Here is a 15790-nt window from a genome sequence, read left to right as displayed (position 1 = left end):
ACGAGCTCCCTAGTAGTGAGCCACCTTGATGAGTCGCTGTGTGCTGCCTTGGTGGCGAGCTGCCTGGTGTAGTGCAACCCGACTACCCTCTGCATGAGATGATTTGCTCCTCTTTGCGGACGGCAGGAGCTGAAGGTCCCATCCTCCCTGCGAGAGATGATCTGCTCATCTTTGTGGACTGCGGGAACTGAGGGACCTATGAGAATTGAATCAGAGGACCCGGGGGTGTTTACCCGGCGAGGCCACTCCGATGGCTAAGTTAGCACTCTGATAGTAGAGAGCTTGAAGATGATATTAGAGAAATGAGAGAGCTAGAGAGCAGGGGTTACCTCCATTTTCCATCCCCTTTCCCCTCTAGGGGGTCGAAACTCTCATATAGTGGTGTTCTGACAGGTCTGGCGTAACCACCTCTGATTCTCTGTCATAGCCGTTACTTGCCAGGGTTTAGCTGGTGGGCGCAGGTAACCGTTGCAGGGTACGGCCCTATCAGACATGGGGCACTATCAGAGTTGGTAGGCACGACGTCGCCTGACCAGAGATGTGGGTGCAGTCTTCAGATTTGGCAGGTACAGTTGTCAGGTAGGAAATCTTCCTGCGTACGCCAAGCAGCTCTGCAACAAGATACCTTGCGCCGAGCTACTTTTCACTGAGTTGCTTTTCACTGAGTTGTCGGTAATGTGCCAAGGTGCTTCTACCCGAGGTAGGGCTTCGTGGCCTAATAGGAGGCGAGCTGCCTGTAAGTGGCTAGCTGCCTGTAAGTGGCGAGTTGCCTATGCCTAGCTACCCCTAAGTGGCGGGCTGCCTATGCCAAGCTACCTATAAGTGGCGAGCTACCTGTGAGTGGCGAGCTACTTGTAGGTGGCAAGCTACCTATAAGTGTCGAGCTGCCCCTAAATGGTGAGCTACCTATGCCGAATTGCCTGTAAGTGCCAAGATGCCCCTAAGTGGCAAGCTACCTATGCCGAACTACCTGTAAGTGCCGAGCTGCCCCTAAGTGGCGAGCTACCTATGCCAAGCTACCTGTAAGTGGCGAGCTGCCTGTATCTAGCTCGAGCTGTCTTGTTGTCAAGAGGTTGCACTTAGTTGGTATGAGGTGCCAGGTGTCATAATTTTATTGGAGGGCCAAATCCGCCCTCATCATTTGCCCCCCACTCTCGAGCTGAGAGTAACTCGGCAAAGGGAGTAGATTTCTCCTTTTTGGCCCGTAAGTCGACGAGCTAGTAAGTGCTGATCCAATTTCTTAGGCTCTGGGGGCTGCCTGTAAGGTGATGAGCTGCCTGTAAGTGGCGAGCTGCTTGTAAGGTGAGGAGGTCTCTGCCAGTCTAGTACTGTAGCCCTTAAGCTCTGGGGACAACTTATAGTCCACTTTTGCTGATTTTGTCCATGCTGAAGAAGCGATTGTGTCTTAAGCAGTAATGTAACCCATAGGCTTTGGGAGCGACTTGTATTTCATTCTTCTTGACTTTGCCCATGCCGAAGAGGTGACTGGGTCTTAAGCAGTTGTGTTACCCATGCCATAGAGGCGACTGGGATTTTCAGTAGTAATGTTGCCCGTAGGCTTTGGGAGCAACTCGTAGTCCACTCTTCTTGACTTTTCCCATGTCGAAGAGGCGACTGGGACTTATGTGGTGTCGGGCTGGCCAGGTGCCAAGTTGCTTGTGAGGTGCTGAGCTGACCAGGTGCCGAGCTACCTGTGAGGTGTTGGGCTGATCGGGTGCCGAGCTACCTGTGAGGTGCCAAATTGACCAGGTGCCGAGCTACCTGTGAGGTGCCGAGCTGACCAAGTGTCGAGCTACCTGTGAGGTTCCGGGCTGACCAGGTGCTGAGCTACCTGTGAGGTGCCGGGCTGATCAGGTGCTGAGCTATCTGTGAGGTGTCTTAGAGTTATGATTGCGCTGCATCAACCTCGTAATGCCGGTCACCCACTCCTACTAGGAGCTCGACCTTCGGAGGCCGCATTACAAACTTTAGGTCACTAGCTCACGTGGGAGCCTTAGAAGGCTCGACCAGCAAGGGCGCCCATGCAGTTTGTTGGCCGCCAACTCCTGTATAAGTCACGAAGAGCTCATCTTAGTAGAGGGGACCTCACGAAGAGGACTGATGAGGTTTTATCTTAATTGAAAGTAAAGTTGGTAGAGCTACTTAGCCCATTAGTTCCCTGCATAGTCTTTGAGTTCATACAAAATGGAAACTATAGAGCGAGAGCTTTAGTTTCTAAAAAGTGAGGACTTAGCTTTTTGGGAGGAGAGGACTTAGCTTTTTGTAGGATAAGAACTTAGCCTTTGTAGGATGAGAACTTAGCTTTTGTAGGATGAGAACATAGCTTTTTTTCGCATGCTCCCACAGATGGCACCAATTGATATAACCGTTTCCGACGGGGCCACTCCGATAGCTAAGTTAGCACTCTGATAGTAGAGAGCTTGAAGATGATATTAGAGAAATGAGAGAGGTAGAGAGCAGGGGTTACCTCCATTTTCCATCCCCTTTCCCCTCTGGGGGGTTTGGAGCTCTTATATAGCGGTTTTTGACAGATTTGGCGTAACCACCTCTGATTCTCTATCGTAGCCGTTACTTGCCAAGGCTGAGCTGGTGGGCGCAGGTAACCGTTGTAGGGTATGACCCTATCAGACATGAGGTGTTATCAAAGTTGGTAGGCATGCCGCCGCCTGGCCAAAGACGTGGGTGTAGTCTCTAGATCTGGCAGGTACGGTTGTCAGGTAGGAAATCTTCTTGCGATACGCCAAGCTGCTCTGCAATGAGCTACCTTGCGCCGAGCTACTTTTCATCGAGCTGCTTTTCACTGAATTGTCGGTAATGTGCCGAGGTGCTTCTACCCGAGGCAGGGCTTCATGGCCTAATAGGAGGTGAGCTGCCTGTAAGTGGCAAGCTACCTGTGGTGAGCTGCCTATGTCGAGCTGCTTGTAAATGCCGAGCTGCCCCTAAGTGGCGGGCTACCTATGCCGAGCTACCTATAAGTGGCGAGCTGCCTATAAGTGTCGAGCTACCCCTAAATGGCGAGCTACCTTTGCCGAACTGCCTGTAAGTGCTAAGCTGCCCCTAAGTGGCGAGTTACCTATGCCGAACTGCCTGTAAGTGCCGAGCTGCCCTAAGTGGCGAGCTACCTGTGGCGGGTTGCCTATGCCGAGCTACTTGTAAGTGGCAAGCTGCCTGTGAGTTGTGAGCTGCCTGTAGCTAGCTCAAGTTGTCTAGTTGTCAAGAAGCTGCACTTAGTTGGCATGAGGTGCCAGGTGTCATAATTTTATTGGAGGGTCAAATCCGCCCTCATCAATTATCAAATCTATTATCTCAACCCACACCCAAACCCAAAGCATGTAATATAAAGCCACCCTCAAAACCACAACATTTAGGCTTTGTTTGATTCATGGGAATAGGGTTTGGAATCGGAATCAAAATGGGCTATTTCTTATTTCAATTCCAACTGTTTGGTTGGCTGGAACCGATATCACATTCCCATTTCTAATAGAATGGCATTCCCTAATTTGAGGGAATGGCCATTCCCTCCCCCTTCATTGGGAATGAAATCTCATTTCTTTGATTCCAATTCCCATTCCTATTTGAACCAAACAGACTATGGGAATAAATCATTTCGATTTCGACTGTGAACCAAACAGACCCTTATAACCACTAATATTCTAAACTTGGCCTTGGAATTAAGGGTGCTCATGATTCGGTTAACTGATCTGTGAATTTAATTTTGAAACAGAACTGGGGTTACCAATTTTTGGAAAACCGGTAACTGAAAGCGAGTCGAAGCCGATTGATTAACCGGTTCATCGGTTTGGTTAACCATTGGTTCGATTCATCGGTTTTTTTAATTTTTATATTTTGCAATATACATTATAAAAATATATAATAAAAAACTAGAAATATAAATATATATATATATATATATATATATATATATATATATATAAAATATCATATTTTAAGAAAATAAATAATAAATTATATATTATAAATATATATTTATATATAATGCATCTTTTATTAATTTATAATATATAAAAAAAATATATAATATACATAAATATATATAAAATATATAAAAGGGTAAATTAGAAAGACCCCTGTACTATGGGGTTTTTGTCCCCTGTACTATGGGGTTTATGACAAAGACCCCGCTGTACTATGACCCTGAGACAATAACCCCCTTTCGTTAGCTTTTTGTTAAAATCCACCGTTGTAATATTTTTTAATCCCCGTATTAACAATTAGGAGAAAAACACTATTCATCTTCCCGATCTCACGATACACGAACAACGGCGACGATGAGGGGAGAGAAAGGGAGGTCGGGGATTACTACCGCTACTGTTCTCTACCTCTGCAAATGGGGTTCCACCAGGATTACCTCCTGTTCTTTCGTTTATTAACTTGCACTTTCCAGGGCGGCGATCTGATGATTAGGGATGTGAAAAAGGCAGAAGATCCAAACATCAATTCACCGGAAGATCCAATGGCAGAAGATCCAAACATCAATTCCTACTTAGTTTCCCAGATTTCCCTCTCTTTCTTTATTTGTTCCTGTCTTTGAACAAGACAACAATACATTCCTCTCTGTTCTGTGTTTTTTTTTTTTTGGACTTCTTATCTGGTCTCAGGGTTTATGAGTATCTTTAATTTCATTTTTGCAGGGCGGTGATCCGATGATTAGGGATGGGAAAACTAGGTAGGAATTAATGTTTGGATCTTCAGCCTTCATCTTCTGTCTTTTGTTTTTTACCCCCCTGAATTTGGATCTTCCGGTGTGTTTTCTGCGTGGAAATGGATCGGTTCGGGCACTGATAAAAGTTCTGGATTACTTGCCATCGTCATTTTAGAAGAACAGCAGCGACCGATAAGAAAGCACGTATTTGCAGAGGTAGGAAACAGAAGCAGCGGATCAGAGACAAGGGGTAATCCTAGTGGAACCCCATTTGCAAAGGTAGAGAACAGCAGAGTGGCAGTAATCCCCGATCTCCCTTTCTCTTTTCTTATCGCCGCTGCTGTTTGTGTGTATCGTGAGCTCAAGGAAGATGAATAGTATTTTTTTTTAAATATTGTAACGTCGGATTTCAACGAAAAACCAATGGAAGGGGGATTTTGTCACACGGTCATAGTACAGGGAGTCTTTATCACATACCCATACATGTATACGGATCAGATCATTTAACCACCGATTCTTTATATTGATTAACCAAAACTAAACCGATATCTTCAGTTTTTTAAAAATATTAAATCCACATTTAACTGGATTTTCAGTTAGATTTCGATCGATTTTTAGGTTTTTGTTGCTCACACATACTTGAAACAATAGCAACCAAAAATTCCAACTCACATTTCCTACAAACATAACAAAGTTGCAGAACCAGCTGTTGCTCCAGCAGTTGTGTACTTTTCTCTTGTGGGCCAAGGCGGGTCACGGGTTGGTTTCCATCTATTCTCTTCTTTGATTTCAGTTATGCAGGTAGTAGGCACCATGCCACAGCCAACCATGAAGCCGCTTTGATGCCGTGATGGGTGGGTGGTTGGAGATAGTCTCCGTGGTTGAATGCGAAACACATGCTGCAGCGCAAACAAGATGTTTGTCTTTTGTTATGACTGTTGGAATACCAAGTAGTCACTAGTGTGTAGTGACCACTAACCACATATCATTACTGTGGTGGGCGTGGCGATAGAGTTCAACATCAAGCCGGAACTCATACAGCAATATGCCGTGGTTTGGGAGGATATGTTTGTTTTCGCCCTTCGCTGGCCCGCACAATTTTCTTGTCTCTTGGAAGTTGACATTTTAACAAACAGCTTTCATTCTGTTATTAATCATATTATCATAGCCCCAGTGCGGAATTGTCTTGCAAAAGAGACACGGAAAGATACATCCCCACTTGCAAATTTTCAATGGGGAGGTGAAAATTTGAGTTCGTTAATTCTTTCTTTTACTTCCCATTAAAATATAAATTATGGTGCAGATGTACTCCTTCAAAACTATAATAAATTTGAGAGTTTGAGGAGGAAGACCAAGTGGTTCTTTGAGCTGATTGAATTTGATAATTAGTTTTTTTTTTATTTGTAATGGAAATTGATGGACCTACATTTACATGGCCAACGCAACAGTCATGACGGAACACGGCCGCACAATCCTCTCTCTTCTGGAAAAATGCAGAAGCATGAGAGAGCTGAAACAATTACATGGGCTGATGATCACCACCTCACTCGACAGAAACATTGTCCCCTTGAGCAGGCTTATCGATTTCTGCGTGAACGCTGAATCTGGCGACCTCGGCTACGCGGCATTAGTTTTCATCCAAGTCGACCGGCCCAGCGTATACATATGGAATTCCATGATCAGAGGCAACTGTAACTATAACAACCCAGATGGGGCTTTGTCCATGTATAAGAAGATGCAACATCGGGGCTATTCGCCGGACCATTTCACCTTCCCCTTTGTGCTTAAAGCTTGTGCGATGGTTAATGATCATAATTATGGGACGTGTGTTCACAGTCGGATTGTGAAAACTGGGTTCGAGTCGGATATGTATGCTTCTGTTAGCTTAACACACATGTACGTATGTTGTGCCGATATGGAGGCCGGAGAAAGGCTGTTTGAGAAAACTCCCAAGTGGAATGTAGTGGCTTGGACTACTCTGATTGCTGGATACGTCAACAATAACCGCCCAAGCAAGGCTATAAGAGTATTCAAAGAAATGGACCTTCAGAAAATCGAGCCGAACGAGATCACCTTGGTAAACGTTTTAGTTGCCTGTGCACAGAATAGAGACATAGAAAGTGGAAGATGGGTCCATGAACGTGTTCGCCAAAGTGGGTTTGATCCATTCCGATCAAATGCAAATGCAAATTCAAATGTCGTTCTTGCCACAGCCCTCATGGACATGTACGCGAAATGTGGTAGCTTAAAGGTGGCAAGGGATCTGTTCGATAAGATGCCTCAAAGAAACGTTGTTGCTTGGAATTCCATGATAGGTGCCTATAATCAATACGGCCGGGCAACCCATGCCCTGAATCTCTTCCTGCAAATGCAAATGGCCGGGTTTGAGCCGGACGAAGCGACCTTTTTAAGTGTGCTGGGGGCCTGTGCCCATCTGGGAGCTCTGGGTCTGGGTCAAGGACTCCACGCTCATGTGGAGAAGACCAATATTGGCAAAGATGTTGCTATAGGAACTTGTCTCATGGACATGTACGCTAAAGCAGGAGACACACGGAGTGCAGTCCATGTATTTAGGAGTTTGCCAGAGAAAGATGTGAAGGCATGGACAAGTATGATCATAGGCTTAGCGATGCATGGTCATGGCGAGGAGGCACTAAGTCTGTTCAAAGAAATGCAAGGGAGTGATGATGTTACCCCTGATCACATCACATACATTGGAGTTCTGTGCGCATGTAGCCATGCAGGGTTGGTTGATAAGGGCTACAAACACTTCAACTCAATGAGGAATGTATATGGCATAGAGCCAACGATAGAGCACTACGGCTGCATGGTTGATCTTTTGAGTCGAGCTGGCCGCCTGAAGGAGGCGGAGCAGCTGGTTGAGACGATGCCCATGGAGCCGAACCTAGCCATTTGGAGTGCTCTTCTGAATGGTTGTGAGATCCATGGCAATGTCGAGTTGGCTGATCGAGTGGGAAGGCATGTAACCCAGTTGGAGGGTCAGGGTGGCGGAGTTTATGTGCTGCTTTCCAATATATATGCTCAGGCAGGAAGATGGCAGAGAGTGAACATGACTAGACAGTTGATGAGGCTTAAAGGGATTGAGAAAACTATAGGATGTAGTTCCATACTTCCATTGAGTTCATCATGAATTCCCTCCAAAGGGGTTGTTTGGGTGTTTATTTTTCATTTTTTCTTTTTAGATCCTAAAGTTTGGTTATCGTATCGGGAGCACTCTGATACGCCCCAACAGAGGGCGTGTCAGGGTTTTGACTGATTGAGAGGTGGAGGAACCTTAAACTGGCCCCCTTGAAAGTTTTAAAAAGTAATACTTATACTGCCTAATACGCCAAACAAGTCCTTGATATTAAGCTTTTACTAATGGACTAATGTGATGATTTGAACAACTATTTTTTTGAAACTGAACGGGTATTACTGGTTTTTAAAAATCCTTGAACCTAAATTGATTTAAAGCTTAGCAGAGAGTTGCATCAATTATCGCAACCCGAAAGAAGCCGACTGGACCAGGCAAAGAAAACCCTATAAAAAAGACTCATCAACGGAAGAGAAAGTAAGAGAACATCAAAGTCTCTACTCGAGGACTGCGGCTTCCGAAGCGTCTGCACTAGACGAAGAAGATTTGGAAGCTCCGGTGGCATCGTTGTCACCGTCGCTTCCTGGGCTTTGTCCAGAAAAGGCTTGAAAGCGAGCTCCATGGTTAGATATCCGAAAGCCAAGGCTCCGAACACCACCATTGCCGATTTCATCGAATTCACCTTAGTTGATTGCTTCATTTTCCTTCCCCTCCCCTCCACTCAGTGAGTCAGTTCTTCTCTCTTATTCGGCTTTCCTCTACTAATTTGGTCCAACCATCTTAAATAACCCTAACCTTCTCCTCAATTTGAATGGTTGTGAATTTGTGATAGCTCAATTGGATCATCAATGATTTCATATTTGGGTCATTAGAGATTAGTCCTACCTTGTTCATCTGACTATCACATTTTGGTTAGGGGTGTTCACGGTTTGGTTAACCGAGGCATGTGACCCTTTTTTTTAAATCAAATTAGTGGTATCCGTTTTTTTTATTTTTTTTTAAATCGAAACCGAACTAATACTATTCATTAATCAATCTGCCAGTTTCAGTTTTTGACGGATTCAATTTTTTGGCTTTTTATATTTATAATATATATAATATAATATTATAAATAATAAATGATATATAATATATTATAAATATTTTAAAAATATATAATATATTTATAAATAAATCATTATGAATATAATATAAATATATATTATATATAATACATAAAAAATCTGTGATATATATTAAAAATTTATATATATCAATCATTAACTATTGGTTTTTTATAGGTTAACTAAAAATCGAATAGGCCTTTCGATTTTTTAAAAATTCTGAATCAAAACCGAACCGATTGATTCAATTAATTACATTTTGCGGTTCGATTTTCTCGGTTCGAGTTTTTGATTTTTTATGGACATCTCCCTGGCAAGTTTCGATCTTTTATATTGAGAGAAAAACGCATTGGTTTGGTATCGTGTCGAGAAACATTGGCCCCGCAGCGCGTACTCCGCCGCCATCCTCAGCCATTTGATCTTACACAGTCCTTCAATAACACTGCCAGTGCTATTTAGCTGAAGCAAGGTATCTTCTTTGTTCGTGATTTTCGTTTTTCTTTTTCTTTGGATGAATTTCGTTTTTTCGCTCTACTGGGGTTTCTTGACGATCAATGTCTCCGATAAATTTGCAGTTAATTTCAAATGAGACCTTGTAGACAATTAGACATTGATTAAATTGCCGCAAATTCGTGTGTCGTATCGAAGACCAGAAGGTTCAGAGCCAGCTTTAGTGAGGTAAACTTGTATTCCGCTAAGGATTAAAAATGGGTTTCATAATAGCTAATGATGAAAATCTTATAATGGAACACTTAACAACTTTTACTGCACTTTATTTATCTTCTTATGCTGTAACAAAATTGACTTAATTTTTTGTTCTAACCATTCAGTAAGTTGAGTTATTGGTTCGCTCGGTTCATGCCAGAGTTAGACCATCTATTATAAATCTGACATGAATTAGATTTTGTTCTTCGAGCATTTGGATAGTTCTGTAGTTTTCATATAAATGATTGTCATTTCCAATCATTTGCTGTATACCATCTTTTAGCTAATTCTCCTTAGAAACTTGTTCTGGGAAGATATACCCCTCATGGCATTTAATTCCTATACCCATTGTTTATATTATGTAAATATTGAAGTTTGTATGTATTGGATCTTGAACCATGGATTACTGAAATATAGCACAAAAACAACTTGTATACAACTTCAGTACAGAATTTACATTGAAAATTGGAGTAGAAAACATTGTTATAATTTCAGTTTTAAATGTCCAGGTCACATAGATTTTGAACACTAATAAAGGTTGGTATTTATCAAAAAAAAAAAAAAAAACAATAATAGAGGTTGGTAAATTTTGTAGGCTGACTGAACGGTTTGTGTAATCCATATTGCTTGCTTATCACCCAGGCTGTTTCCCTTTCGTCTGAAATCAACTAGACAAATCTTGTTTGGCCAAGTAACATTCAGCATTGAAGCATACACCTTTAAAGGGTATTTACCTTTACACATGCTAATTAAACATGTCATGGCTTCCTACTTAACTGTCTTGGATAGCCCAAACAATTGTATGGTGGCCTCCTCTGCTATTTTTAGGAGACAAGTGTTTCTGAAAAGACAATAAGATGAATTCTGACAGCACTGTCTAAGAAATTAAGAGAAAAATAATAAGGGTTAAGAAGAATTGATCTTGCTGGAATTAGCTCTGGCATCCATATATAAGAATTTTACTAAGAAATAGAATATGAGGCATTGAGACTCCAGTGTGTGTTTGGTATCAGCATGGTTTTTAAAAACGAATCGGTGACCGAACCGGTCAGGGGTCTGGTTATCAGTTTGAACAGTCCAACCGTTCGACCTGAATGGCCGGCCCGTTCTGACAAAAAAATAAAAAAATTAAAAAATTGGAAAACGGTCAAAACTGTTCTAACCATTCGAATGGTTAACCGGCCGGTTCAGCAGTTTGCTGACCACAATCAATGGTTTTAGGGGAAAAAAGCGGTTTTGGAGGAAAACGGAACCGGTCAGGTGACCGGTTCCCAGTTTTTTCGGTCCGACCGTCCGGTCCTATCTGGTTTTGAAAACAGTGGGTATCAGTATTGGACCTCCAAAGTGATTGGCATCAAAACTAAACCAGAAAGAACTAAAATGCAAAATTTTAAAAGTTTATGTTCTTATACTTGTGGATCTTACATAAACTTCTTTCCCTGCATGAAATTCTCCTAAACATTCCTGACATTTTTTTTAATCAGAAATGGTAACTTTCATTAGAAAATATCTAAATAATATATTGTCACCACCCAGATAAGGGTGTTGACCCCTAGAAGAATGGTTTCAAATTACAGAACAGCCCAAAACAAGTTATATTCATTAAGTTATATTTTGCTACATTGGACAGTTCAACGTTTTCCCACTGCTGCCAAAATCTGGGAAAAGATCTCGAACACCTATGGACAACGAAATAACAATATGAGGCTCTATAGGTTGCATCAAGACCTGGCAGCCCTGAGACAGGGGGATATGTCAGTAGCTACATATTTTGCTACATTGGAAGGACTATGAGAAGAGCTTGACTACCATCAAATTATTGATTGGGTCTGCATAAAGGACAAGGAAAAATATGACAAGCTGGTTGAACAAGGAAGAATATTCACATTTCTTGCTGGATTTGACCCCATATATGAAGGTATAAGGTCTCAAATTTTGGGAAGAAATGAGCTTCCTGATCTCCAGCATGTCTACTATCTTATTAAAGACGAAGAGATGATAATAAAGGAAATGCAAATGGAAACACCTATTCAGCCCATGGAACAATCAGCTCTTTTCTCATCTAATGCAAAATATGGGAAGCATATTGACAAGAGAAGCTTGAGGTGTAATCACTGTGGAGGGTAGAAGCCTCAGAAGTCACATGATGCCTCTAGGAATGTGACCACATCCAATGTTGCAGAAGGGATACCTAGAAACTCTACTAGTAGTGTGGCACCTCCTTTGGGACAAACTTCTCCTAATGTTCGGGGATGCCTTCTTGATTTCACAGCCAAAGAGGTGGAAATTTTAAATAAAGCTATGGCTTGCTTAAAGAGTAATTCCTTTGCTAAGTGAGGTATAGCCTTTGTATTAAGTGTTACTCTCCTAGCACTTGAGTTATTGACTTGGGAACCTTTGATCATATGATTGGTTTATCATCCCTATTTTCTACATATCAATTCTCATCTAAACATGATAAGGTTAGGGTTGCTTATGCGTCTTTTTATACCATCTTTGGGAAGAGAGATATCCAACTCAGCAATAATTTCACTTTTAATATGCCCTTCATGTTCTTAGTTGTACTTTAAATTTGTTATCTATTTCTCAGATTACAAAGTGTTTGACTTTTAGTGTAACCTTCTTCCCTACTCATTGTGCCTTCCAGGACAGGTTGATGAGGCAAACAATTGGGAGTGGTTGTGAAATTGGAGTCCTGCACTACCTTAATGAAGATATCAGTTCATCTTTACAAACATTTTGTGGTGATTGTAGTGACAATAAGGATTAAGGAGTTGGTTGCTAGAATTTATCTTTAACATACTAGACTTGGTTATGTATCATCTGCTTTGCTAATAGTTTTGTTTCCTAAATTGTTTGTTGGAATTCATTTTGGGAGTTTTAGTTGTGAAGTTTGTCAATTATCCAAATTGTAAGTACTTATCTAGATTCTATAAATAGTTTTACTGGTCATTTTGATTTGGCTCATTCTAATGTGTAGGTCCTTTCACCTATTGTTTCTATGAATGGGTATCATTATTTTATTAGTTTTATTGACCATTATTCTAAATGCACATGGTATTATCTTATGAAAGGTCATGATGAAGTATCAAGAATGACCATGATTTTTCCTTTCATGATTGAAACACAATTTGTGAAGAAGCTAAAAGTACTTTGTTCAATTAATTAAGTAGAATATTTTGCTTTTTTATTAAACACATCTCTAGATGATGAAGGCACTTTACATCAATCTTTGTGTGCTTCAACTCCACAACAAAATGGAGTTGCAAAGAGGAAAAATAAACATCATCTAGAAACTGCTTGAGCTCTATTATTTCAGCATGTACTTCCTAATAAGTATTATTGGTCTCAAGTTATTCTCATGGCATCATCATATGATAGGATATCATCTAGGGCGTTAGCTATGAAAACTCCTTTTCTGTTCTTTATCCTGATCAAGATACTTTTTTTGTTACCTCTCAGAGTCTTTTGTTGCTTGTGCTTTATTTATTATAATCATCACAGACTCTCAAAATTGGATCCTAAAGCCATTCATGGTGTCTTTCTTGGCTACTCTCCTATTCAAAAGAGACACAAATGCTACGATCCTCAGACTGGTAGGAAGTTTGACACTAGAGATGTCACCTTATTTGAGTCTCAATCTTACTTTGATCTTTCTTAGAGTTCTTTTCAGGGGAGATTAGTTGACTAGAAGAGAAACTCTTCATTCCTATTTTCATAACTCCAAACTTTCCATCTTCTCCCTCTGACCTTTGTTCTAGTGATCCTCCTATTGTTATTATTCTTGCCATAGATGATAATGAGCTACAAGTCTATCAAAGAAGGAAGAAAGACACTTCAACGCATGATCAGGACTGATTGGACACCTCTCAGCATGCTTTAGATCTTCATCCTGATACTAGTAGTCATAGATCCCTTCCTTATTCAGATTTAGATATTCCTATTGCTAATTGTAAGCTAAGTTGAATACCTAAAAATGTGCTGATCAAAAAAACAAAAAAAAAAAAAATACTGATGTAAAAAATGCATTTCTGAATGGGGATTTATAGGAATAAGTGTTTATTAGGCTATGATATGAAAGGAAAAGTGTACTAGTTGAAGGGAGCTTTGTGTGGCCTGAACCAGCCACCTAAGGCATGGTTTGAAAGACTTTGTAAAGCAACAAAGAAGTTAGTATACAGTCAAAGTAGTTATGATCACATCATTGTTCCTAAAGAAGAATGGTGATAAAATCACCATTCTCATTAATGTATGGGGATGATATGGTGGTAATAGGAGATGATGCAAGAGAGATTAAAAAACTGAAGAATTTCCTAGCTTCCAACTTTGAGATCAAGGACCTTGGCACTTTAAGGTAATCCTTTGGTATGTAAGTAGAGAGAGTAGTTAAGAGCATTTATATTTGTTAGAGGAAGTATGCACTTGATCTATTGCAAGAATCTGGAATGTTGGGGTGTTGACCTACTGAGACACCTATTGAACAGAACCCTTGTATGGAGCATATCAACTTCTTCGCCACCGTACTTTTGTTATCTACTATGTAGATATACAGTACTTCATATGGCCTAACATGTGAATGGTAAACAAGGTTGTTATGCAATTCTGATCCCAACTATCTAGGGTCTTGGGAATGGTGGACTGGATATGGACCTAACCCCTGGGATTTTTACTTTTTAGCACATTGCCATTCTCAGAGTAAAACCCATGTTTTTATGCTTGTCAGCCCAAGGTTTTACCATTCCACCAAACAATAGAGTGATATCATTTTTTTTTTGTCATAAATATATAATATCCATATTGTTGAGTGTTGACATGGATGTAGATAGACAAGCAACAAAAGTTGGTTTGTGATAGATTCACTTCAAAAGAAATCTGAAACTCTGAGCTGATTCGAGGGAGCTCACCCTCCTAACAAAGTAGGAGTAGGAAGAAGGAAGGAAGGAAGGAAGGAAGGAAGGAAGGAAGGAAGGAGAATAGTAGGTTTTTACTTCTCATGCCAACTAGATCGGATTACAATTATTTATACTCTCCTCTCTCTCACTCCTGCACATGGTTACAACTGCGACAGGTAACTAGCTGGAGGGACTTGGCCTTCTCACGTAGATGAACCTCAGTGGAGTCACATGGGTGATCAGGACCCAACTTCATTGCTTCATCTAAGCTGTAAACACACAAAATGAGGTAAAAGTTGAAGCAAAAATGAATAGAATTTACACTCAAATCATTTGAACTCCCATACTTTTGTGCCAGTGCAAATTTTCGCCGCAAATAAACCAGGCCTTGGGAGAAAGGATAAGAAAGTATTCAGATGTTAAGAGTCATATATGATGATGGGGAATTGTCAGTCTAGTTGATCTCCTAGGTGAGATTGGAAGAATTGGCTAGTGGATATTGGATCCGTTGCACTGCATTGCCTCAACTAGCTACATATTCATTGTTAATTTTCTCAGTTAACCTCCATTCTCTAGAATATGATCACCTTATGTAGTTCATATGGTGAGCATATTTGGAATTCTCTAGAATATAATCAACATTTAGCTGCATCTGTAATTCTAACCTTTGAATCTTTATGTAGTCCATATAGTGAGCATATTTGGATCCCCTTGGCGTTGTAGTGGTTAGGGTGATATTCTTTCTGGAACAAGTTTTGTTTCTATAGCTGACATACATTCCCTTGCCAATTCATCCTTTGGTGGTTATCCTGCTTAAGTGTTTATAGTTTAGTTTACCAAGAGTTTTCTTTCTTTTGCTAAGACTGAAAATCTTCGAAAACTTATTTGTGGTGTCCTAGAATCCTCAGTGTCCAAATTTTGAGGCATCGTACAGATATAAATGATTACATGCATATATTCGTTATAGTGTTTTTAAAACTGGACTGGACCGGACGATCGGATCAGAAAAACTGAGAACTGGTCACTTGACCGGTTCCATTTTACCCCAAAACTGTTTTTTGGCCAAAAACTGTTGATTTGGTCAGTGAACTGCTGACTTGGGTGGTCGAATCATCAAATTGTTGACATAGACAATGGTTTTTGGTCATTTTTTTAATTTTTTATTTTTTTGTTAAAGCGGGCTGTCCATTTGGACCGTCCGACCCAACAACCAAATCTCAGAATAATTCCGTCTGGTCCGATTTTAAAAACCTTGAATTCGTATATTTATGCATTGCATCTACCTACTCACCCACCTACATAGTGAGAATGGGAATAAAGGGTTATTTTGTTC

At 40.8% G+C, this 15790-nt stretch overlaps 2 protein-coding genes and 1 long non-coding RNA gene across 3 annotated transcripts; 2 read left to right on the top strand and 1 right to left on the bottom strand.

Annotated features, from left to right (window-relative positions):
- Positions 1–5464: 5464 nt before the first annotated feature.
- Positions 5465–7849, top strand: MEF19 (mitochondrial editing factor 19). The gene has a single exon (XM_088983153.1). It carries the CDS (start codon positions 6096–6098, stop codon positions 7812–7814), a length of 1719 nt encoding a protein of 572 aa, XP_088839279.1. The 5' UTR covers positions 5465–6095; the 3' UTR covers positions 7815–7849.
- Positions 7850–8003: 154 nt separating this feature from the next.
- On the bottom strand, positions 8004–8568 carry LOC148861805 (uncharacterized). Its single transcript, XM_088983154.1, has one exon. It carries the CDS (start codon positions 8455–8457, stop codon positions 8155–8157), a length of 303 nt encoding a protein of 100 aa, XP_088839280.1. The 5' UTR covers positions 8458–8568; the 3' UTR covers positions 8004–8154.
- Positions 8569–9037: 469 nt separating this feature from the next.
- Positions 9038–12517, top strand: LOC148861804 (uncharacterized). Its single transcript, XR_016112609.1, has 3 exons — positions 9038–9329; positions 9436–9538; positions 12218–12517. It is a non-coding gene; the product is annotated as an uncharacterized LOC148861804 (long non-coding RNA).
- The last annotated feature ends 3273 nt before the right edge of the window (positions 12518–15790 follow it).

This window comes from Nelumbo lutea, chromosome 4 (assembly GCF_056320005.1).
Source record: "Nelumbo lutea isolate HS-2025 chromosome 4, American lotus-T2T, whole genome shotgun sequence".
Lineage (NCBI taxonomy): Eukaryota > Viridiplantae > Streptophyta > Magnoliopsida > Proteales > Nelumbonaceae > Nelumbo > Nelumbo lutea.
The sequence above is the reverse complement of the archived record's forward strand: the minus strand, read 5'-3'. Positions and strand labels throughout refer to the sequence as shown.

Excerpts from the sequence above, each read along its gene's own strand:
- LOC148861805 (XM_088983154.1), bottom strand. The coding sequence starts at position 8,457 with ATGAAGCAATCAACTAAGGTGAATTCGATGAAATCGGCAATGGTGGTG.
- MEF19 (XM_088983153.1), top strand. The coding sequence starts at position 6,096 with ATGGCCAACGCAACAGTCATGACGGAACACGGCCGCACAATCCTCTCT.